This window comes from Hippopotamus amphibius, chromosome 3 (genome assembly GCF_030028045.1).
Source record: "Hippopotamus amphibius kiboko isolate mHipAmp2 chromosome 3, mHipAmp2.hap2, whole genome shotgun sequence".
Lineage (NCBI taxonomy): Eukaryota > Metazoa > Chordata > Mammalia > Artiodactyla > Hippopotamidae > Hippopotamus > Hippopotamus amphibius.
This window is the reverse complement of record NC_080188.1, coordinates 152259251-152282558: the sequence shown is the minus strand read 5'-3', so window position 1 is coordinate 152282558 and position 23308 is coordinate 152259251. Positions and strand designations below refer to the sequence as shown.

The 23308-nt window shown below is 37.4% G+C and overlaps 2 protein-coding genes across 9 annotated transcripts in view; one reads left to right on the top strand and one right to left on the bottom strand.

The window, feature by feature from the left end:
- Nucleotides 1-1788: 1788 nt before the first annotated feature.
- Nucleotides 1789-14572, bottom strand: TMEM183A (transmembrane protein 183A). Of its 4 annotated transcripts, none has more exons than XM_057728381.1 (8): nt 14354-14572; nt 14081-14170; nt 13113-13280; nt 9321-9480; nt 8097-8277; nt 5623-5703; nt 3861-4016; nt 1789-2548 (listed from the first exon to the last, which is right to left on the bottom strand). In XM_057728381.1, exons 1-8 carry the CDS (start codon nt 14460-14462, stop codon nt 2363-2365), a joined length of 1131 nt encoding a protein of 376 aa, XP_057584364.1. In that variant the 5' UTR covers nt 14463-14572; the 3' UTR covers nt 1789-2362. The 4 variants fall into 4 exon arrangements, with proteins under 4 accessions (XP_057584364.1, XP_057584366.1, XP_057584365.1 ...); XM_057728383.1 differs by having other exon boundaries at nt 3861-4008; nt 14354-14541; XM_057728382.1 differs by having other exon boundaries at nt 9321-9477; nt 14354-14541.
- A 60-nt stretch (nt 14573-14632) lies between these two features.
- The window catches only part of LOC130849753 (alpha-1,3-mannosyl-glycoprotein 4-beta-N-acetylglucosaminyltransferase C-like), a 59876-nt gene continuing 51200 nt past the window's right edge, over nt 14633-23308 (top strand). For 3 of the 5 annotated variants that reach the window (XM_057728902.1, XM_057728903.1, XM_057728899.1), the window contains exons 1-2: nt 14653-14680; nt 20719-20813. The gene's annotated coding sequence lies outside the window, so the exon portion shown is untranslated. Of the gene's footprint in view, nt 14681-20718; nt 20814-23308 lie in introns of all 5 variants that reach the window. The other 2 variants (XM_057728900.1, XM_057728901.1) reach the window with 2 other exon arrangements.

The window sequence follows — 23308 nt, the reverse complement described above, 5'->3', positions numbered from 1 at the left end:
TCCTTACCCTGTAACCTGTGGCTATTAACGCATCTTTCCCATCTGGTTTGTGAAGTTTCATCACAGTGCCTACTCAATCCTTTATAAAATCCAGTAAGCACTGCTGGAAGTGTGAAGCATTTTTATATACATGCAATGTGTACAGACTTATACACACGTTCTATATCAGCAACAAATGCTGTAGTTGAGATCAGTGGCATATATAACGATTAATTTTTTCTTTTCCCCAATATATTCACCGTTTGGCTTAATTTCCTTGTATATTGGTAGAAGGCAGGAGAATCTGAGTAATTCTGATTTATTTGAGGGGTAAGAAATGAAGTTAATATTTTGTTTGACCTTCAGAGCAAAATCAAGGTACATATTTAAGGAAGTGAAAAGTACAAAGCAGTTTTTACAAAAGCAGTTCAGAAAGTTCCAACTCTTCTCCAGGTAGTTTTGGGTTCTCATCAAAAAGAAATCCCTGAGACACTTCATATCCTTTCACTAATAAAACAGGAATCATCCTAGAAAAGGCAACTCAGTCAACACAGAGGGAAGGCTGAAGCCATGATAACCTTTGATAACTTTACCAAGTGTCTGTCAATATTATACTAAGACAACAGCTGAGGCAATATTTAATATTGTATTTATCATCATACCATGGAGTTTGATATAAAAACTAGGAAGTTCAGTCAGAACACAATTATTAAGCCAAATTTATTTCACTCCCCTTTTAAAAGTAACTCCTAAATGGGGGGACACAAAATCCACGAGGACAACTCCCATCTGCTCCATGGCATCTTTAATTCAGGGAACTAGGGCCTGTGTGCTTCTTGTCTCCTGCCTCAAAGAAGCAACTTCTGACTGAATTCTGTTTTTCACTGACCCAGGCTCACTTTCTGTGTGAACAGCTTTAGTACCACCCTCAGTGTGGGGTAAGGTTAGCTGTTAGCAGCAGTATTAAGCAGATTCTTCCTAAGAATATTCTTTAAATAGCAGGGGGTAGACAGAATGGTAAGGGAAAAACAACACACTAATTTAGCAGTCAAGCTCATGATGATGACTACCCCCGTTGAGGTTTTCATGTTTAAAGAATATGGTCTTAATGCCCACTTCGTGGCAATATCTAGCTAACATCCAGCTCCCTAGCTAATTTGGGTGTGGGGCAGGTGGGAGGAGACAGGCAGCAAGGTTACCTTGTTAGCAGAAACAAAACAAACACATGATCCTCTTCTCAGAGTACACAAGCTATATAGCAAGTCCTCTCACCAAAAGGACATGAGCATTTCTGCAGGGATGAAAGGCCAGGCTCTCATAGGCAGCACAGGGCAGAGAAGAACAAAGGGGTCACTAAATTCTTATAGTTCATCACTATCCTTCCTTATTTTACATTTTACTTGGAAACACATATTTAAAAGATCCTTTCATCAACCTTATATACCTTTTAGGCTGATCAGGGATAAGGTACACTACAATCAAGTTTTTACTGACCCTTTTACTTTTTCTGTCTATGTACACTCTGCCTACTCTCCTTTGCCACTATCTACCATGAGGATAATGAGACTGACCTTTTTAATTGTGGCAGAGCAAAAGGACCTGGTTCAGAATCCTGGGTCTGCCATTTATTGGATATTATGGCCTTGGGTAAGTCACTGATTCCGTTTTTTTCAGCCAGAATGGGAATAGTATTACCTACCTTGCAGGACTGTGAGAACTAGAGATATTATGAAAAGTTCCTAGTATAGCACAAAATCATTACCATCACTACTATCAGCTTCATGCAAAAAAGTACCTAAAATCCAAAACTGGCAAAAAAACATTTATGCGGCAAATATTTTTAAAGAAAGATACACAAGTCAATCTCATAAGATTCTGAAAACCCTGTCACCTGCTTTATTTCTAGAGAAGGGTAAAGGGAGAACAGGAAATATTCTCTTGAATTTGAGGGGCAGCTAAATTGGAAGCAAAAGTAGCGAGAATTTTACTCCTCTGAGGTTACTGTGACCATAAAGGAATGCTGAAATTTCCTTGTTTGGAGATTTAAGAGTTTAATTTTCCTGTAAAGCGAGATTATCCACTTTGGCTGGGATAAAAGAATAAAGAACAACAAACTCAGTAGCACCAAATGGGGTTTAACACAGAAAACAGGGCCAGGTTTCTCCTTTCAAATGCAAAATTTTACATTAAAATATGTTTATAAATCATAGTTGTTTTTCCTCTTGATTCAATTCTTCTCCTTTCCCTAGCAGGAGCCTCAGAAACCTAAAGAGCATGTGCATTACTGACCAGATATACAATCCAGCTGCCCCTTCCAAACTGGAATCTGATTACAAATGGACTGGCCTAGCTCAGGGCTGCCCTCAGTGACAGGAAACAGTATCTATGCTCTCAGGGAGAACGGATACTGAGGATGCCACCAGTCAAAAAGTCGAACGCTGTGCACTGGGTCCAGGATGACTTGCACACCCTGTTCACTGCGCAGTTTCTGACCACCATGGATAGGAGAATCTTGGAACACCAGTCTCACTCGATGATGCCGCATGTCCGTGCTCACATTGATAGTAAACTGGGAGGGAAGAGTAAATTCAGTACCCAAATTAAACAACCTTGTTTTCCTATGACTTGCTCTGAAATCAGACAGTCTAGACAACCGACACGAACTAGGCCACAAAATAATCTCTAAGTTATACTACCAGCACCTTTGCAAGGATGTTAAAAATTAAGGGTGATTTTTTATGTTTTTCTTAGCTTCATATATTTAAAGTATGCTAAAGAAAGCCTCTCAAATGGCTGAACAAATTAGGATACATGCACATACATTACCATTGATGACAATTTTAAAAAATTGGATTAGAGCTATAAGAGATGAAGGGATTTTGATGAGACCCTGTTGAGCAAGTTAAGTAAGATTCATGAAACTCATGTGATCACATTTTTTGGGAAAATAAACTACAAAATCTCTAATATGTTTATGTATATGTAGATCGGGATAGAACTGTATGAGTAGGAAGTATATGGAGTATGAGTATATAAATAAATCATTAATGTGGCTTAATAAGAGGTGCCTACAATAAAAACAGATATATGACATAATCTTAACTACACAAAATTATTCAAGAGAGTGGGTGTATATATGTATTGAATATATTTTAACAGATACATTAAAGAACAGTACCCTAAAAGTTAACTGCAGTTATAGGATAGTGGAAGTCTAAGTCACCTTTACTGTCTCAATGTGTTTATGTATTATTTAAATTCTTCACATGAAGTATGCATTATTTATTTTACCATTAAAAAAAGAATAAATCTATTTTCAATGTGGAGGGGGGAACATATCTCTGACCATAAGCCTAAAATACAGAGAAGATAAATTACATGAACTCTCCAGTTGCCAATCCAGTTAAAAATGTTAAAAACATGGAAAATACACCAGAGGCATATTTGCTGTTTACTAATCTAATTCTTAGTTAAACTTTGAATAGTCAGAGCATCACACAAAGGACAGAGCTGGTAACCCTACATTTTAATATTGCATTTATGATACCACATGCATGCCTCGGGTCCTGACAAACAGTGCTCGTATATAAGCTTCATCATTAACCTTAATGGGATGTTTCTCAAACATTAATGAGCACTACATAGGAGAGGCAAAAACATTCTGTTCACTATAGAGAAGGAAACAGGTAAAATATTCTCAGGCATAATTAACTTCTCCACAAATATGTCTGTTTCTAGTATACAAGTCTGCTTTCAGATTTCGTTTAAAATTATCCTTCAAAGATTTCTTCCTCAATGGTTAAATTTACAAATTTCTTTCAAACCCTGGGTATTGTAAGAGTCTATGAAAGAGCTGAGGATGACATCCTGTCTCCACTTACCAAGGTAAATATCATTCCCATGACAATTGGAATAAAGATGAAATTGAGGGTGGTGACCTGCAGTAGGCAGCAGTCCTGGTCTGGGTTGGTATGAACATCTTCGTACTGAATGGGAGGCTGCAGTCCTCCCATACACTTGCTCTTTAACCTAGGGGACTGAAGAGAATTAAGAATTACTCTAATGGGCTAGAGGAAATGTTTATGGCTGCAAGACTCCACCAATGAAAATGCTATGGCTTAACTAAAGCTACTGAAATCCATTTTTCTGTTTTCTCTCTTTAATATACATATCAGTTTCTATACAGATCAAGGAAAATCTGCCCTTTGAAAAATGTGGAAACACATTTGGATGAGAAATATGACAGTGGGTGCTTCATTTAAATGGTGTTTCCTACCATCTGGCAAGAAATGGAAACTTACAACTCTATCAGAGGCTCTCCCATGTTTGAGAGAGCACAAATTCCCTATGACTTAGACTCCAAAGAACATCTGCTGCACAAAAAAGGGATGGAAGTAGAAGTGGCCATCTAATTTAAGGCATCATAAAACAAGAGTCACAACTCAGAACTAGAGGAAATCTTAGCATTCACTTTCCTGTGGTCTTAGCCTGTACACACTGCAAAGACTGCCCCTTAGTCCCCTCCCAGAAAGGTGCTATGATGGACTTTCTATCAACATCTAATGTATATCATAGATTGTGGACATCTTATCAAAAGCAAATGATCAGAGCCAAAATTCTCTCCTAGAGCTGTGTTTCTGAAAAATCAATGTAAAAATATGATTTACTTTAATTGCAAACCTACCTGGAACACACTTGTCATCAAGTGAGGGATAACTATAATTTTATTTGTAACATGTCACCTCAGTGAGATACTAAGTAGAAGAGACAGATGGAAGAAATGAGGCTGCTGAGGACAAGAAGTAAAGACATGCAGAACAGGTCCTCACTGTAACCAAGATCTCAGGTACAGTCCAAGCAAAAGGCAGAGACAAAGGTGCACTCGTGTCTATTCTTCTTATAAATAGACTCTTGGCAGTCCCACTCCCCATGGCTTCCCCAAATCGCCTCAGATATAAAACCATATAAATTATTGTTGTTTACAAATATATTTGCTTTGAAAAACAAAAAAATTGTTAGGTAAATAAGCTTGGTACATTGTTATAACAAGTTTTCCCCTTTTCCCCACTTTTAAAGTCTTCGAATATACAGAGGAGTTAATAAAACCATGTAATAAACTCCTGTATACCCTTTACCATTGGATATTTTGCCACATTTGTTTTCTTCCCCCATCTCTCATTTTATATATATATATATATATATATATATATATATATTCACATATTAAAAAAAATCACATGTACTTTGGGGGTGGGGGAGACAAAGCCATTTGAAAGTAACATTGGCATTCCACCCTTATTCAACATGAATGAAGACACTTATAAATGACTTCAATAACATTACCACACCTAAGAAAATTAACAATAATTTTATATCACCTATTATCCACATTTCTTTAATTGTACCAAAAAAGTCTTTTATAGCTCTTTGTTCATTAATTTAGGATCCACTTAAGGTTTACTCTTTCTATTAACCTATCAAATCTTTGTGCCTCTTTCATATAAAATGGTCCCTTTCTTTTCTTTTCATGGCATTATTATAAGTTTTAATGTGTATTATCTGATTTTAATAAGGCAATTTTATGTCTAGTAAAATTAGAGCAAGATATTACTTGAAAAACAAAGAGACGATAAAAACACATACCTGTTTTTTGAACTTGAAGTTGAATTCCCACATTGGTTCCTGTCTGTTCCCAACAATCTTTCTGCACCAGAAAAGTAAGCACTGTAAGAAAATAAAAATAACCTTTCTGTTTGCTAGCTCTGAAGCCAGCCACAGTCCAGTCCCAATACTGAGATTTTACTTTGGCACAGATAGAAACCGCCCCCACCCCCACCCCCCCAACTTGACACTGGTGCAACATGAAAAGAGACAATCCCAAGGCTATTCAGTAAAAAGAAGAGGTACCAATATAAGTCAACCTCAGATGCTACTGAGGTCAACCCCTATTGTTTTCATCTTTAAAGACAGAAACATGGTCTCTAGAGACTGGGGCATTCTCTGATTCAGCAGGCCACTCCTCTATATTAAAATATAAGGGCAGGCAGTAGCCACCAGACAGGATGATAACAAAGCCATAAGGCAGGCAGAGGCAGCCAGCCCTGTATGTAATGGGAGCAAACCACTCAGGACCTTCTGGGAGCAGACAGCCAGTATGGAAACTACAGAGCTGAGCTGAATTCAGTCTAGAGTAAGCCCCTTAAGGAAAGTCAGGCTATAGCTAAGGTTAACACAAGAAGTTAAGTACCTCCCAGGGGGTAAGGGGTGGGTCGTCCGCCGTGCCAGCTGTCCTGCCCTTCAGACATGCCCTGTACGTCCTGATGTTCCATCAAAAATAATGGGCTTGGCTTTAAGGGGCAAACACTTCTGCTGCCAACACAACGGCTCCAGTGTCCCACACAAGCTATGCTACTGCAAAGAGAGAGAGGGAGAATCAAATACGAAAAGGTGGAGTCCAGGAACATGGGACGACTTCCTTTATGCATGCTGGCAACTTCCTGAATGCCATGCGATGGTGGTTATACTAGCAAGGCCATGCATGGGACACCTGCCATTGCAGGTCCCACATCCTCTTCAGAAGATCTCTAACAACAGGCACAAAAGCAGCAGACAGGTGGCCTAGGCTTCCTGGCTGGATTAAGACCTTAGTTATCACCACCTTGACTTTTAGCAGTCCACTTAAAAAAATTAATATACAGTTATAAGAATATGAAGACATGGGAATTTTAGATTTAGGCAGTAGCACTTGCATTGTGCACTGGAGCCGCAAGGATGTGTCAAGCATGAGGAGTTTGCCCAATGCTGCTCTGCTCCCAGCAACTGATTCACCCCTGGCATGGTTAGCTTTGGGATGAGCCTCACCTCACCATAGTTAACCTGACACGATCAAACGTTTTTTTGGGGAGAAAAACTATAAATGTGAAATAATACACTGTCCACTCATATTACAAGGAGAAGGAATGAAATTATACTCACCCAGCCTTCTAATCCTGCCCTAAATCCATCAGCTAGTGTGACATTAAATTGAGCTCAGCCAATGGCCCTGACCATCTCAGTTTGCAACCCTGGGAGGAACCATGATGATCTTGAAATCAACAGTACCCTTTTAATCAATATGTTATCAGGTAGAACATTATCACACTAGGTAAAAAGAATCACCTGAACTAGGGGAAAAGAATCATTATGTAACATCCAAAGCATAAAAACAAAATTGAAGAGAATAGGAAGTGCTACAGAACACCAGACTTTGGGTAGGAACAGAGTAATAAAAATTATTCTCAAACTCAAAAGATACAAAATTTAGACAATAGTATTAGTTGAATGAGAAAAAGGCCGAGACATTAACTTGCCTAAATAATCATATATGCTATACTAGTCTAGCTTGGCAAAAGTATGTTCACTAGATATTTCATTATGATGGAAAAAAGGAGAGAATGGACCAAAGGCTTACAGACCTTCTTACAGATCAGAAGAATGCCAGAAACTTGAATACAGTGTATGAATATAAACTACTGGGGAACCCCGAGAAATAAGGAATGGCCTAGAACACAGGGAGAATTTTAGAGGGCTAAAGTCTATAAGTGGGAGTACTTCATAGTCTCTGAAACAATCCACCCCTGAGCCTGCAAAGTGCGACTTTGCAAATGCTGAAGAAGTCTACACCAGAATCTTGTAAGAAGGTCATCGAGAAAGAGGAATTCCAGATGTCAAGGTCACATTAGAAAAAGAAAATTCATGAGTTGTTTTATATCTTTGTATCATGATTTAAAGCACCTTTTAAGAATTATAGTTTACATCTACCATTTGAGTTGTGTTCTTCCTAGCCCAAACCATCAAACCATCTAAAATGGTCCAATGTATAAGGCATGAAAAAAAATTAAAGAGAATAAGGAATACGTTAAAAGCACAAGAAAGCTTTAAGGTAAAGATAACATAAGCCAGCCCAGCACAGCAGGAATGTCTTGGAGAAGTGATACCCCTGAGCCTGAAAGTTTACCCTAGCAGCCTGGTACCTATGGCCCTACCCCACCCCACCAAGGAAGCTGTAAACACGCCATGATAACAGGCCCATCACACAAGAGTCCATTTGTTAAACCCCAACACTAATTCTCACTTACTTTGGAATTCTTTAATGTGCTAGGAGTGCTTTCTGGAATGGCTGGATTCTTGGAGATTCGAGCAGCAAATGGCTCATACATATGGTACAGAGATCGGATCACACATGCCCGAAGACAGCGCAGCTTCTCCATTGACTCTGGTCGCAGGCGCAAAGGCAGAGAAGCATCCAGCGTGTAGTGCCTGAAACATGACACATTACTCCTACCAATTCTCTCTTCTGCTCTAGGCCAGTCTCCTAGGACTCCTGGGCTCTGTACAAATTTTACTGTACTATTCCATTGTCCAGTAGTTAGTTTGTCCCTAGTGCTTACACACACACACACACAAATCACCATCTCCTTCACTTCTTAGCAACTTTTGCTTCTTTGCCATGCAAAACCCAATTCATATATACCCTGTAATCCTGCACTTCTCTATTCATTTAAAAATTTTAAATCCTCACTATTTCACTTTAAAAAAGGGAAGTCTCTGACTTGATACCAGAATAATATACTTCCGTTGCTCAAAAAGAACCTGCACTGGGGAAGATCCACCAAGTTCTTTTGTCACATGCCTCAGAAAGTGCTCTACTCCCTGATACCTTAACATCCCCCTTCCACCACATTCTTACTGACACTTTATAATCTTCACTATACTTCTAACCCAGCGTCAAAAGTTAGCCATCCTACTAATCACGTTACTCACTCTCCCCTCACCACAACTATACATAGAGCAGCATAAATACAAAGACTATATGATATTTCAAGATGACTAGCAAATCCAGTTGGAAAGATAAACAGATGGGCATCTATATCTTCTGAAAATTCTACCTAAGATAAACCTCTGAAGAAGAGTCAAAAACAGTGCTTTTTGAGACCTTACTTTTGCTGAAAGTAATGGGTTGGCCAAAAAGTTCATTCAGTTTTAAGTAAAAATAAGACATATTTTTCATTTTCACCAAGAACTTTATTGAATACTGTATTCACTGACCGAACAAACTTTTTGGCCAACCCAATAGACACTGGATGGGGGGTGAGGGGGGAACCATAGGAAAGACAATTACCAGATGAATTAATAATATCAATTTTAAATGAAAGAGGAGCTCAAGGAGTTCAAAGCTAGGTTCATACCCAGGCATGCAATAGAGAAAGTAAAAGAGGTCACCACCCAAGGAGTAGCTCCAAATCAAAAACAACAATGAAATCATCTAAACAGATAACACAGTGAGCTCTCTGTGGTCGCACCTTCGGTACAACCTGGTCCAAAAGGCAGCAGTGCAAGTGACAGTCCAGGCATTCTTACAAATCAGGGAAAAATTCACAATGTCCTCAGGACGGATATAGGAGGCCAGCAATAACCAAATATCCATGGGATACTCTTCTCCTCCAGCCCCGTCAAGGTCTTCTGAAACAGAAAAAAGAACTATAAGCGCTGACCTTCTATTTTATACACATGTAAAGATCTCCAATCATTTCAGTTCTCCCAGGGCTTGCACAGTTAAGCAAATGGTTTAAACAGGTCCAAGGAAGCCTCTCAAACTCACAATTTCTTGCTTATTCTAGCTGCTGAAAACTTTCATTTCCTGTTGCTCAAGTGAATAGGTCTTGTTCTTAGGGCTTTTATTAAAGCACTATTTACATACTATTTTGAAGTTTTCAAAGTAACTTTGCATACATTATATCATTCAACTCTAATAATTTTTCAGTGGAAATAAGGAAAATATTATTGTGCCCATTTTACTGTAAGAAAAAATCTTAAACATAGTCAAGGTAAACAGAACCCAGTTTGCTCCAAATTCCACCTTTTCACTATAAATTCTGCCCTTGATCTCCCTTGCAGTCCCCATCCACCAATCATTTTCTTCCGTCAGTCATTAAAAAAAAAACACTGATCTTAAGATGGGATGAGGAAACTTCAAAGTTTTATTTAGGAAACTAAATTAAAAAAACCAAGTAAGTTACAGTGTATTTTCATTACTCAAGAATTTCCTGTAGATAAGTTTCTTTTCTTCTAGTTTCTTCTTATTTCATTGTCAGCTTGATCTGCAATTCTGGCCAAAAGCATCCAGTATTCAAAGATACCCTGTGACATGAAGCCCCACCTCTTCCTCCTTCAGACCTCATCAGTGTTAACTTTCCTGACCCTGAGGTCCACTATACATGTCAAGTTCAAATAAAAATTCACACTCCACAGAGATACTAGAACCTGGGCTAACCTTAATCTTTAATTGAGACTTAGTTATACAGCTATCCAAAACCCAGTTTTCTTCTTTCTGTCTCCTGGGCAAAAAAGCCCCTACAACCACCTCCCTGAAGCTGCCTCTGCTTTTCTAGCTGCTTCCTGCAGCTCTATGACTCAATCAGGTTCTTGCATTAGGTTCTTCATAACAGAGGTCAATGCTTCTAAAACAACATCCTCTTCTCTGGTGTCTATGCTTCTTGAAATCTCCAGTACCATTTAAGGCTCAGCCTACCATATTTAGGGCGCCTTCTCCCATATCAAATCTCACTCGAAAAGAGAAGGCAAACCATTATCAGAATTTCCTCCACTGAGACTCCTGAGGACTTTTATAAAGCAGAGTGCTATTAAAATTTCTCTGTCTTTAGGGACAAAACTCAGTAATTATAAAAACTGCCAATGTTTTACACATAATTATTAAGAAATTTCAAAATGTAGGAAATGGAATCAGTAAAAGAAAGCTTCATGGAGATAAGTTATGAAGGACATAAAAAATTTGATAGGCATAGGTTAAGAGGAAAAGTAGTGAAATAAACAGCTAACATGAAGCCTGGATATTTAGAAAAACAAAACACATGTGAGGGCAATTAAAGAGACAAGTCTAACAAGATTTTGATGATATTAAGAAATCACTATTAACTTTTTTAGATGTGATAATTTTTTTTAAGAGCATTTATATTTTGGAGATAACTACCAGAATATTTACAGATATAATAATGGGATGTCTGGAAATCATTTCAAAATAATCAAGTGTGTGTGTGTTGAGGTAGGGGGTTGTGGGGGTAGTGGTTGAAACAAAAATGACCATGAGTTGATAACTGCTGAAGCTATGTAATAGCCACATGGGATTCATTACACTATTCTCTACTCTTCTGTATATGTTCCATTTTTAAAAAGCTAAAAAAAAAGACCAGTTTGATGAGAATGAAGGACCCTGATGGGGGTAAAGTGGAGCAAGGAAGTAAAAGATGGTAAGAGTTTGTAAACCACAAATCATATATCTGATAAGTGACTGTCTCCTGAATACATAAGAATTCTTACAACTCAGTAATAAAAAGATAACCTAATTTAAAAATGAGCAAAGGATTTGAATCGACATTTCTCCAAAGATATACAAAAGGCCAATAAGCATATAAAAGACACTCAACATCATTAGCATGCAAATAAAACCATGAAATACCACTTCATATCCACTAGAATGGCTAGTTTAAACAGACAATAACAAGTTGTTGGCTAGGATGTGGAGAAACTGTAACTCTCATTCACTGCTGGTGGGAATATAAAATGGAAACTTCATAAAAAAGCTTGGCAAGTCCTCAAGAAGTTAAACATAGTTACCATGTGATCCAGCAATTTCACTCCTACCCAACAGAAATGAAAATAAATGAACACAAAAACTTGTCCATGAGTATTCATAGTAGCATTATTCATAATAGTCAAATAAAAAGCAATGAAAAGGAATGAAGTACTGATACATGCTACAAAATGGATAAACTGTGCGAAAACATGCTAAGTCAAAGAAGCCAGATGCAAAAGACCACATATTATATGATTTCATTTATATGAAATGCCCAGAATAGGCAAATCTATAAGGACTGAAAGTAGATTAGTAGTTGTCTGGGAAGAAGGGATGGATGAGAGAGAGTGTTGGGAGTGAATGAGGAATGATACTAATAGATGTTGTTCGATAGAAATGGTCTAAACTTAGTTCATGTTGATGGGTACATAACTCTGTGAACATAACAAAACCACTGCATTGTACACTTTAAAGGGATAAATTTTATCAAAATAAAGATGTTTTAAAGTCTGTAAGCTCTTCTGTGGAATGTGCTCAAAACCAAAAAGGAAAATCAAGAGAAAAATCTAATACAATGGTGATGATGAGTAGGGATTTCAAGCAAGAAATTAAGGAACAAAGAAGCGTGAGGAATGTCTACTAACATTCTCAGTTCTGGAAAACCGAGAATATCACTGACAATAATTGGTATAATTACAAAGCAAAGTCAGTTCATTAATTTATTGATTATTTCAATATATTTTAACAAATGCAAAAGTCTGTTATCTGATTCTCAAGTACAGGTGAAAGTTCTCATAGATCTGAGACCAAAAATACATATATCATTTATTACATTAGCTTCCCCCTAACTCTATCTGATCATCAGAATCACTTTAGCTTTAAGAATAGGTATTCAGGGCTCCACCCCAAGAGTCTGATTCCTTAAGTCTGGAGCAAACCAGTGAATGATGGATTGGCACATTATACACTGTTAGTTTACCTTTATTTCATTTGTGTAAGTTTTATTGCCCCTAATACATAAATATCACACATTTTTCTATTTCCTACAGTACTTACTAGACATAAAGCAGACACTAACAATTGCAGAGCACAAGTCCAAGATAATATCTAACTTTAGCTGAAATGAAACTGGTTATTATACAATCCACATATTTTGGAGAACATTTTTTTTTTACAAGTGGTGCTTCCTTACACATTCAGAAATCCAGAAATGCAAAGGCTTTTTATTTTCAGTTGCTACATGGATTTTACCTGATGTTTTACATGTTCTCAATGAATGGCTACTATAGTTCACAGCTGCAGAAATCTACTGTTATCAATCTCCTTTCCTCTCAAATTTAGATATAATCAGAAAGCCCTGGTATATTAAAGTCCTGTCTCACTACTAAGATCCAAACTCTGGTTCTCCACTGGTGTCACCTCTTGTGCTACTAGGAAAGTGACAGCTTCAAGTTATGACCACAAATAGGACTAATAATTCAAAAGAGAGCAAGCCCTGTACCTTTGTGTCTCTTGCTTTTCTTTTTCCTGGAGACAGTTCTCTCATGGATGTTTTCCTCCTGGGCATCAATCTCATCACTGCTGTCGATGATGTCACAGGGCTCACCAGACCCAGAAAGAGCTTCCACTGCAGGAACCTGGGAGGCTTCCAAGCCACAAAGAGACTTTACTAGAAGAAAATAAGAAGAGAATGAGATGGCAGAGTACCATGGCTTAGGTTGGATATCAGCATCCATAAAGAAAAGAAAAAAGAAAAAAAAAAAGCAAAAGCAGTGTGAGTCTGCTAAAGAAAGCTGAGAATCTTAAAAAAAAACAAAAAAAATAGCATTTTAAATACAAAAAATTAGAAAGCAATGAACAAACTGACTCCAAATTTGCAGAAACTGCTTCAGACCTGAAGAAAAAGGGAGTGAATTATTCTCCACTATAAACCCTGCAGGGTAAAAGCAAAAGGTGAATGCTATTTTTACTTGCATAAATTCTGAGGAGCAATGTTTGAGGGGAATTAAATCCAGTTTAACCTTATTGCTGGGCTGGAGACAGCACATATCATAAAAACACAAGTTTCAAGGACCCCTGAGTAAGAAGCTTGAACGTAAGAGAAGCATGAGAAAAGGAAAAGAACACTTCAAGGTTATTACACAGAGAAGCAAACAGCAGAGTTAAGTGGAGAATACACGTGAACAACAGGAATAAGATTAATAACCAGGAAGAAAGCAGTAGAAATCACAGAAGAGTACACAAAGAATTTTTTTTTTTTTAATAAAACATTTCTGTTACAGAAACTGTTCCTGCTCTTGGCTAATCCTTCCCTTCCCCTGAATACATGAGTAACCATCGAGGAGTGCAAACACGTTTACGGGAAGATGCCCAAACGACTGCAAGAAAAACAGAGGCAGAATCCAAGGAAAATAAAACACCTAGTTGTCTCTTCTCTGCCTGAGTCTGAACAACTCGTCGGAAGCCTACCTTCCTGCTGAACAGCATTGGCGACGGCTTTCTTGACCCTTCCAGACCTCACGACGGCCGGATCCGAGTTGGCATAATCCGCCACGGTCACTGAAAACACAGCACCAAACCTCAAAGGAGGAGGCCTTCTCTCCTCAGCTTCTCCCCACCAAGATTCCCTGCTCACTCCAAGTCCCCCACCCCAGCTGCCCTCCCGTCGCAGTCGCCTCTGTGCTGTCCAGCCCCCTCCCTATTCCAGCCCCAAGTCTTTCAACGCCCCCGCCCTTTGCCCACCTCGCCCAGAGCAGGCGTCTTGGGCCCGGAACTTGAGTCGCTTCCCCCTCTTAGGCATGGCGACTGTTACGGGGCGAGGCCGGGTTAGCCGGCCAGGACCCCGGGCCATGTTTCGGGCCAGAGAGCGGGATCCGGGAGCCAAGGGCCAACCCTGCCCGGCTCCGCGGCCATCCCGCTCCAAAGACCGCAGCTCTCGCGAGGACTTAGGCCAGGGCTCCGCGGCGCTAGGCGGCCAACTCCCCTCTTCAGAAACCAATCATCATCTGGTCTAGGGAGTACGTCATCATCCAGCGCCTAATGATCAACCTGCGTCTGGGTTCCCTAAGGGTAGGTGGCTGTTGTTCTGGGCAGTGTGGGATTTTATCGTACCTCTTGTAAGATGATTTAGTGTCTCAGACCCGAAACCCACAACCCGGTTGATTAGAACTGAGTTTACATTCTGGTCTCCCCGATTTTTCTGCTACTGCTTCTGTCCACACTCCAGGTTCACGTCAGCATCCCAGAAGCACATATATTGTCATCTTCGTGCTCCGTCTCTCAGGCCACATAGACATAGTCCAACGTGGGTCTATGAGAGTCTTCACTCTAATTTCTTATAAGAAAAACTATAAATTGCTGAGTTCTCAGAGTTGGGGGAAGGGTTCTTAAAAGTTTATTGATTTACCCCGTCCTCCAAATTAATACTAGAAGGATCAGTGAGGAAAGAATGGTGTCTATCCGTTGTATTGAGAGAAAAAACCAAGCGAAGGTTACAGAACTGTGAGGGAGCCGATTCCTGGTATTAGAATTACCAGTACGAATAAAGTTATTGTGTGTCCTAAGTTAGGTTTTTTGACCTTCTAACTTCTTTGCAGCTCCCCAAAGGTGCTAATCCCTGGCTTGAGAAGCATGGTACTTAGGGACTAGGAATCCAAACTGTTGGACCCACCAGACAGTGCCATCCTAACATATTTAGAAGCCGACTTTTGTTTTTAATCGAATTACTTAGTACTTAGACATCCATTACCCGCAAACCACTGGCCTTTTACTAACATTGTGTAACAGACATCACTAGAGATCATGTTAATAGTGTTGAATCAATTAGGAATTGTAATTGAAACGGAATATAATTGATTATAGTCTATTCAAATTTAAGTTATCTAAAGTCATAACATGAACAAGGGTCTAAGAGACTGAACTAAAAATTGTTTCAAATAATTTTTCCATGTATACATAATTGATGTTTGTAGTCAAAATGCAGCTGGTAAAGCACCAGGCCTTCTCATTTCACAACGTTAATAAAAAATTCATAATGCCCACATGCAAGTATATTTCTGCTAATGCGGTACCCTGTTGAAAACACCGAGACACTGAAACTCTGGAGGAAATCAAAGGCGCAAAAGACATAAACCCTATTTATATGCCATCACTATTGAAGACTTAAAGGTTTTAACTGAAACATTCATTTCCAACAGTATAATTACTATTTTAATTCATTGGAATGAAAGAAGTGCTAGTCCCAAAACTGTTTTATCTTTCAAAATTTCAAGACTATGAAGATCTTAAGCAAAGCCCCTCTTAAGTCCTTTGGCCACATTTGTGGAAGAGGACACATGTAGGTCTTTTATTTTACCTTTTACTAAAAAGCAGCAATTTTTAGTTAATGACACTGCTAGGTTCCAGAATTGAAGATACACATTCTTTCTAGAAAGACAAGTTGTAAAAGTTACTAAAAGAGCTGTTATGTTTTTTCAAGTTACAAAAAGAATTTTATTGAAAATTTTGATTAAAATTTCCTTCAGTTTATAGACTTAATCTGGGAATGAGTTGACATCTATATACTATTGAGTCTTTCCATTCAGGAACTTGATATGGAACTCCATTTAATAAAATCTTTTAGGTTCCTTAATTATTTTTACTCAAACTTATTGTTTATTCTTGTCAATGTTTTTTTATTGAAGTATAGTCGATTTACAATATTACATTGGTTTCAGGTGTACAACATAGTAATTCAATATTTTTATATATTATACTCCATTTACAAATTAATGGCTGTATCTCCCTGTACTGTGCAATATATCCTTGTTGCTTATTTATTTTATACATAGTAGTTTGTGTTTCTTAATCTCACCCCTGTCTTGCCCCTCTTCCTTCCCTCTCCCCATTGGTAGCCACTAGTTTGTTCTCTATATTTGTGTCTGTTTCTGTTTTGTTATTACATTCGTTTTATTTTTTAGATTCCATGTATAAGTGATAACATACAGTCTTAGTCTTTCTCTATCTGACTTATTTTACTAGGCATAATACTGTCTTAGTCCATCTACATTATTGCAAATGGCAGAATTTTTTTTTTTGTAGTCAAGTACTATTCCATTGTGTGTGTGTGTGTGTGTGTGTATGTGTGTGTATACATCTTCTTTATCCATCCACCTTTTGATGGACATTTTAGTAGCTTCCATATCTTGGCTATTGTATATAATGCTGCTATGATAATTGGGGTGCATGCATCTTTTCAAATCAGTGTTTTTGTTTTCTTCAGATATCCAGCAGTGGAATTACTGGATCATATGATAGTTTGATTTTTAGGTTTTTGAAAAACCTCCCTGTTGTTTTCCAGAGTGGCTGCTTCAATTTAAAATCCCACCAGCAGTGTACTAGGGTTCTCTTTTCTCCACATCCTTGCCAGCATTTGTTATTTATGGTCTTTTTGGTGATAGCCATTTTGACAGGTGTGAGGTGGTATCTTGTGGTTTTGATTTATATTTCTCTGATAATTAGCAGTGTTGAGCATTTTTTCCTGTGCCTGTTGGCTATGTGTATATCTTCTTTGGAGAAATGTCTATTCAGGTCTTCTGCTCATTTTTAAAATTGGGTTCTTTGTGGGGTGTTTGTTTTTCTTTTTTTGATAATGAATTGTATGAACTGTTTATATTTTTTGGATATTAATCCTTTATTAGTTATGCCATTTGCAAATATTTTCTTCCATTTGGTAGGTTGTTTTTTAGTTTAGTCAGTGATTTCCTATGCTGTGCAAAAGCTTTTAAGTTTATTTAGGTTTATTTTTGCTTTTATTTCTTTTGCCTTAGGAGACAGATCCAAAAAATATTTCTACAATTTATGTCAAAGAGTGTTCTGCTTATGTAGCAGTTTTATGGTTTCCAGTCTTACATTTAGGTCTTATTCCATTTTGAGCTTATTTTTGTATATAGTGTGAGGAAATGTTCTAATCTCATTGTTTTACATGTAGCTGTCCAGTTTCTCCAGCCCTATTTACTAAAGAGACTTTTTTCCATTGTCTATTTCTGCCTCCTTTGTTGTAGATTAATTGACCATATGTGTGCGGGTTTATTTCTGGAATCTCTATTCTGTTCCATTGATATATGTGTCTGTTCTGGTGCCAGTACTGTGCTTTTTTTTATTACTGTAGCTTTGTTGTATGATATGAGTCATGGAGTGTGAAACTTCCAGCTTTGTTCTTTTTTTCTCAAGATTTCCTTGGCAATTTGGGGTCTTTTGTGGTTCCATATAAATTTTAGGATTATTCTAGTTCTGTGAAAAGTGTGATGGGTATTTTGATAGGGATTGCATTAAATCTCTAGATTGCTTTGGGTTGTATGGACATTTTAACAATATTATTTCTTCCAATCCAAGAACACAGGATGTCTTTCCATTTCTTTCTATAATTTTCAAATTCCTTCATCAATAATTTATAGTTTTCAGAATATAGGTATTTCATTCCTTGGTTAAGTTTATTCCAAGGTATTTTCTTCTTTTTGATGTGATTGTAAATGAAATTGTTTTCTTACTTTCTCCTTCTGATAGTTCATTATTAGTGTATAGAAAAGCAACAGATTTCTGTCTATTAATCCTGTATCCTGAAAGTTTACTGAATTCATTTATTAGTTCTAATAGTTTTTTGGTAGACACTTTAGAATTTTATGTATATAGTATCATATCATCTGCAAATAGTGACAGTTTTAATAATTCCTTTCCAATCTGGATGCCTTTTATTTCTTTTTCTTGTCTGATTGCTGTGGCTAGGACTTCCAATACTACATTAAATAGAAGTGGCAAGAGTGGACATCCTTGTCTTATTCCTAATTTTAGAGGAAAAGCTTTTGGCTTTTCACCATTGAGTATGCTGTTAGCTGTGGGTTTGTTGTAAATGGCTTTTATTATGTTGAGATATGTTGCCTCTATTCCAGTTTTAATGAGAGCTTTTATAATGAATGGATGTTAAATTTTGTCAGATGCTTTTTTCTGCATCTGCTGAGATGATCATGTGATTTTTATCCTTCTTTTTGTTAATATGGTAAATCACACTGATTTATTCCCTGGAATAAATCCCACTTGATCATAGTGCATGATACATTTTTATATATTGTAGAATTTTATTTGCTAATAATTGTATAGATTTTTTTGCATCTATATTTATCAGAGATATTGGCCTGTAATTTTTTTTCTTTCTTTCTTTTTTTTTTGGTAGTGTCTTTATCTAGTTTTGTTATCTGGGTAATGGTGACCTCACAGAATGAATTTGGAAGTGTTCCATCTTCTTAAATTTTTTGGAATGGTTTGAGAATTATAGGTATTAGTTTTTTATGTGTTTGGTAGAATTCATCTGTAAAGCCATTGAATCGTGGACTTTTGTTTGCTAGTTTTTGTTGTTTTGTTTTGGTTTTGTTTGTTTTTTAATGATTCAATTTTACTCCTTGTGATTGGTCTTGTCAGATTGTCTGTTTCTTCCTGATTCAGTCTTGAAAGGTTGGATGTTTCTAGAAATTTATCCATTTTTTTCTAGATTGTCCAATTTGTTGGCATATTCATATGTTCATAATTCATATGTTCATATTCAAATGTTCATAGTATTTTCTTATGATTTTTTGTATTTGTGTGGTATTGGTTGTTATTTCTCATCTTTCGTTTCTTATTTTGTTTATTTAGGTCCTCTCTCTTTTCTTCTTGGTGAGCCTGGCTAAAGGTTTATTAATTTTATCTTTTCAATGATCCAGCTCTTGGTTTCTTTGATCTTTGTTGGTTTTTTTAGCCTCAATTTTATGTATTTCCTCGCTGATCTTTATTATTACCTTCCTCCTGCTGACTTTGGGCTTTGTTTGCTCTTCTTTGTCTAATTCCTTTATATGGAAGTTTAGGTTGTTTATTTGAGATTTTTCTTATTTCTTGTGATAGGTCTGTATTGCTATAAACTTCCCTCTTAAAACTGCTTTTGCAGCCTCCCATAGATTTTGGAAAATTGCTTCCATTTTCATTTGTATTGAGGCATTTTCTGATTTCCCTTTTGACTTCTTCATTGACCCGTTGGTTTTTTAGTAGCATGTTGTTTAATCTACGCGTTTGTTCTTTTCCCATTTTTCTTCCTGTGATTGATTTCTATTTTCATACCTTTGTGGTTGGAAAAAATACTTAATATAATTTTTTATCTTCTTAAACTTGTTGGGCCTTGTTCTGTGGATAGCATGTGATCTACTCTGGACAATATTGTTTTTCTTTTTGCCATTCTAATTGGGTGATTTCCATTATTCTGTCTTCCAGATCACATGTGCATTATTTTGTATCACCAAGACTGCTCTTCATTCCTTCTAGTGTGTTTTCATTTGAGTTATTGTATTCATCTGTTCTGACTGGTTCTTCTTTTTTTTTTCTAGTTCCTAATTAAAATTCTCACTGTGTTCATCTATTATTTTTCCTAATTCCGTTAGCATTCTTATCACTAATGCTTTGAATTCTTTATCTGGTAAACTGGTTATTTCTGTTCCATTAGTTGTTTTTTTCAGGGGTTTCTCTTGCTCTTCAAATGAGACAAATTCCTCTGTCTTCTCATTTTGCTTATCTTTCTCTGTCTCTATGAAATTAGGTGAAACAGTTACCTATGGCAATCTTGAAGGAATGTCCTTATGTAGGAGCTTCCCTGTAATCTATGTGTATCCAGTGGCTTTGGTGGGAGAGTTGGATATGACATGAAAACAAGTCCTGTCTTTCCTCAGGATGTGCTGGTATCATCTTGGTAAGAGGTGGGGCTGGAAATAGAAGGGCTAGGGCCAGAGTTGGGTGTGAGGCGAAACTTCCTCTCTACTTAGTGGCTGTCACTGCCCTATGAGGGGTAGGGTCAGGTAAGTTGCTGGAGCAGAATCCCTAAGGGTCATTTCCAAGCTGAGTCAGTTCCCTTTAAGTGTGTGCTCTTCTCCCTCCCAGCACTGGCACCCTTGTCTCAGAGGGGAGCAGTACTGTAGCAAGAGGGGTTGATGTGGGTGTCTAGTGAGGGTCAAGCATGGTCTGTGGCTATCTGGCCACTGTCAGAGATCCAGACTGCCTCTGATGTGCTGCCTTTTGCAATCACCTGTAATGGCTGCCCCCTCTCTGCTCAGATGCTGCTTAGGGTTTGAGCTACCTCAACATCTCACAGAGAAGCCTTTTCCTCAGTCATGGCAGCCCTTGCTCTGGTGTGGAGCTGCAACTCCAGGTAAGTGGTCCTGGAGGGTTCGCTTGGCTCAGGCTGGAGCAGGTACCAGGGCAGTCACAAGACACCAGTCATCCACTCAAGCAGTTTCAATCTGCCCTCTCTGCCCTGCTTCAGGAGCAAGCAAGTGTTTATGCACTCCTCACCAGCAGAGGCCGGACATCCCACAGCCCTCCTGTTTGTCTCACTGGCCTTTCAACCAGCCAAGGGGGCTCATCTTCCCTTTGTTGGATTTGAGTGTTGTGGCACCAAGTGTTTGGCTTAAACCACTCTTTACGGAGGTAGTCTCTCTTTTACTCTGAGTCCTCTCCCAGAGGCACAGGTCCTGACCTGATTGCTTTTCTTCCCTTCCTACACAATTCTGTGTGATCTTTCTTAAAGCCTTGGTTGTACAAGAGTCTTCCTGCTAGTCTCCAGTTAGTTTTCAGTGAGAGTTATTCCACACATAGATGTATTTTTGATGTGTTTGTATGGGGAGATGAGTTCTGCGGCCACCATCTTGATTCATGTCCAAAGAGCCATTTTAATTTTTTTAATAAAATTATTTCTTTTTATTTAATTTCCAATACCTATCATTTCTTCTTTTTTAAATCTGAAGATTGTATATACATATATTTATTAAAGTATAGTTGATGTATAATATTATATGTTTACAGGTGTACAATATAGTGATTCACAATTTTTAGAGGTTATACTCCATTTATACTTATTATAAAATATTGGCTATATTCCCTGTGTTGTACAATATGTCCTTGTAGCTTATTTTATGCCTAATAGTTTATACCTCTTAATCCTCTACCCTTATATTTTCTCTTCCCCCTTCCCTCTCCTCACTGGTAATCACTAGTTTGTTCTCTATATCTGTGAGTCTGCTTCTTTTTTCTTATATTCACTTCAGTTTGTTGTACTTTTTAGATTCCACATATAAGTGATATCACACAGTATTTATCTTTCTCTGTCTGTCTTATTTCACTTAGCATAATATCCTCCAAGTCCATCTGTGTTGCTACAAATGACAAAATTTCATTCTTTTCTGTGGTTGAGTAGTATTCTAGTGTGTGTGTGTGTGTGTGTGTGTGTGTGTGTGTGTGTGTGTGTGTGTGTGTATGTATACATACACACATACCACATCTTCTTATCCATTCTTCTATTGATGGACATTTAGGTTTCTTCCATATCTTAGCTATTGTAAATAATGTTGTTATGAACATTGGTGTGCATATATCTTTTTGAATTAGTGTTTTCGTGGTTTTTTTTTTTTTTTTTTTGGATATATACCCAGGAGTTGAATTGCTGGGTCATGTGGTAGTTCTATTTTTAGTTTTTTGGGAAACTGTCATACTATGTTCCACAGTAGCTGCACCAGTTTACATTCCCAGCAACAGTGTTTGAGGATTCCTTTTTCTCCACATCTTTGCCAACATGTATTATTTGTGTTCTTTTTGGTGATAGTCATTCTGACAGGTGTGAATTCATATCTCATTGTGGTTTTGATTTGCATTTCCCTGATGATTAGCGATGTTGATCATCTTTCCATGTACCTCTTGGCCATCTGCATTTTCTCTTTGGAAAAATGTCTGTTCATTTCTTCTGCCCATTTTTTAATTGAGTTGCTTGGTTTTTTTTGATGTTGAGTTGTATAAGCTGTTTTTATATGTTGGATATTAACCCCTTATCCATCACAGCATTTGCAAATATTTTCTCCCATTCAGTAGGTTGTCTTTTCACTTTGTCCATGGTTTCCTTTGCTATGCAAAAGTTTTTAAGTTTAATTAAGTCCAATTTATTTACTTTTGCTTCTATTTCCTTTGTTTTAGAGATGGATCAAAAAAATATTGCTACGATTTATGTCAAAGAGTGTTTTGCCTATATTTTCCTCTAGGAGTTTTATGGTTTCTGGTCTTACATTTAGGTCTTTAATCCATTTCAAGTTTATTTTTGTATAGGGTATTAGAGAATGTTTTAATTTCATTCTTTCACATGTAGCTATTCAGTTTTCCCAGCACCATTTATTGAAGAGACTGTCTTTTCTCCATTGTATATTCTTGCCTTGTTTGTTGTAGATTAATTGACCATAAAAGCATGGAGTTTTTGCCTAGCTGTTAGGAAGAGGGTGGAAAGAGAATGTTGTTCTAAAATTTTTGTCCTCAACAAAGTGGAAAATTTAAGGACAATACATGAATATATATAGCATTAGGATGGTATCTTTCTAGATTATATCCATTCTACTTTTTTGGTATTAAATCATCCTTTATTTTATGCTAATAGTAAATGATAGTGGTGGTGTTTGCTTTTTAAAGTCCTTTCTTGTCAAAACTTAAAAGTGGCATGTCTGTATGGTTTGCCAGAATCTTCTTTTAAATTTTAACAGTCTGTGAAGTTCCAAAGCCTAAGATCCATTGCTTTGGAGGCATTGGAAAATTATCCCTTCTGATTTGGAAAAATACATAACAGTAGAATTTCCTATTGGAGGCAGTATGGTATAATGAAGCAATATA

What these genes read in the sequence shown, in the direction of transcription:
- TMEM183A (XM_057728381.1), bottom strand. Translation starts at nt 14,462, where the DNA reads ATGGCCCGGGGTCCTGGCCGGCTAACCCGGCCTCGCCCCGTAACAGTC. An exon ending in CAATGCTGTTCAGCAGGAAG is followed by an intron (nt 13,281 to 14,080) that starts GTAGGCTTCCGA and finishes ATTTTCTTCTAG; the next exon opens with TAAAGTCTCTTTGTGGCTTG. An exon ending in TGGGAATGATATTTACCTTG is followed by an intron (nt 2,549 to 3,860) that starts GTAAGTGGAGAC and finishes CTTCCCTCCCAG; the next exon opens with TTTACTATCAATGTGAGCAC.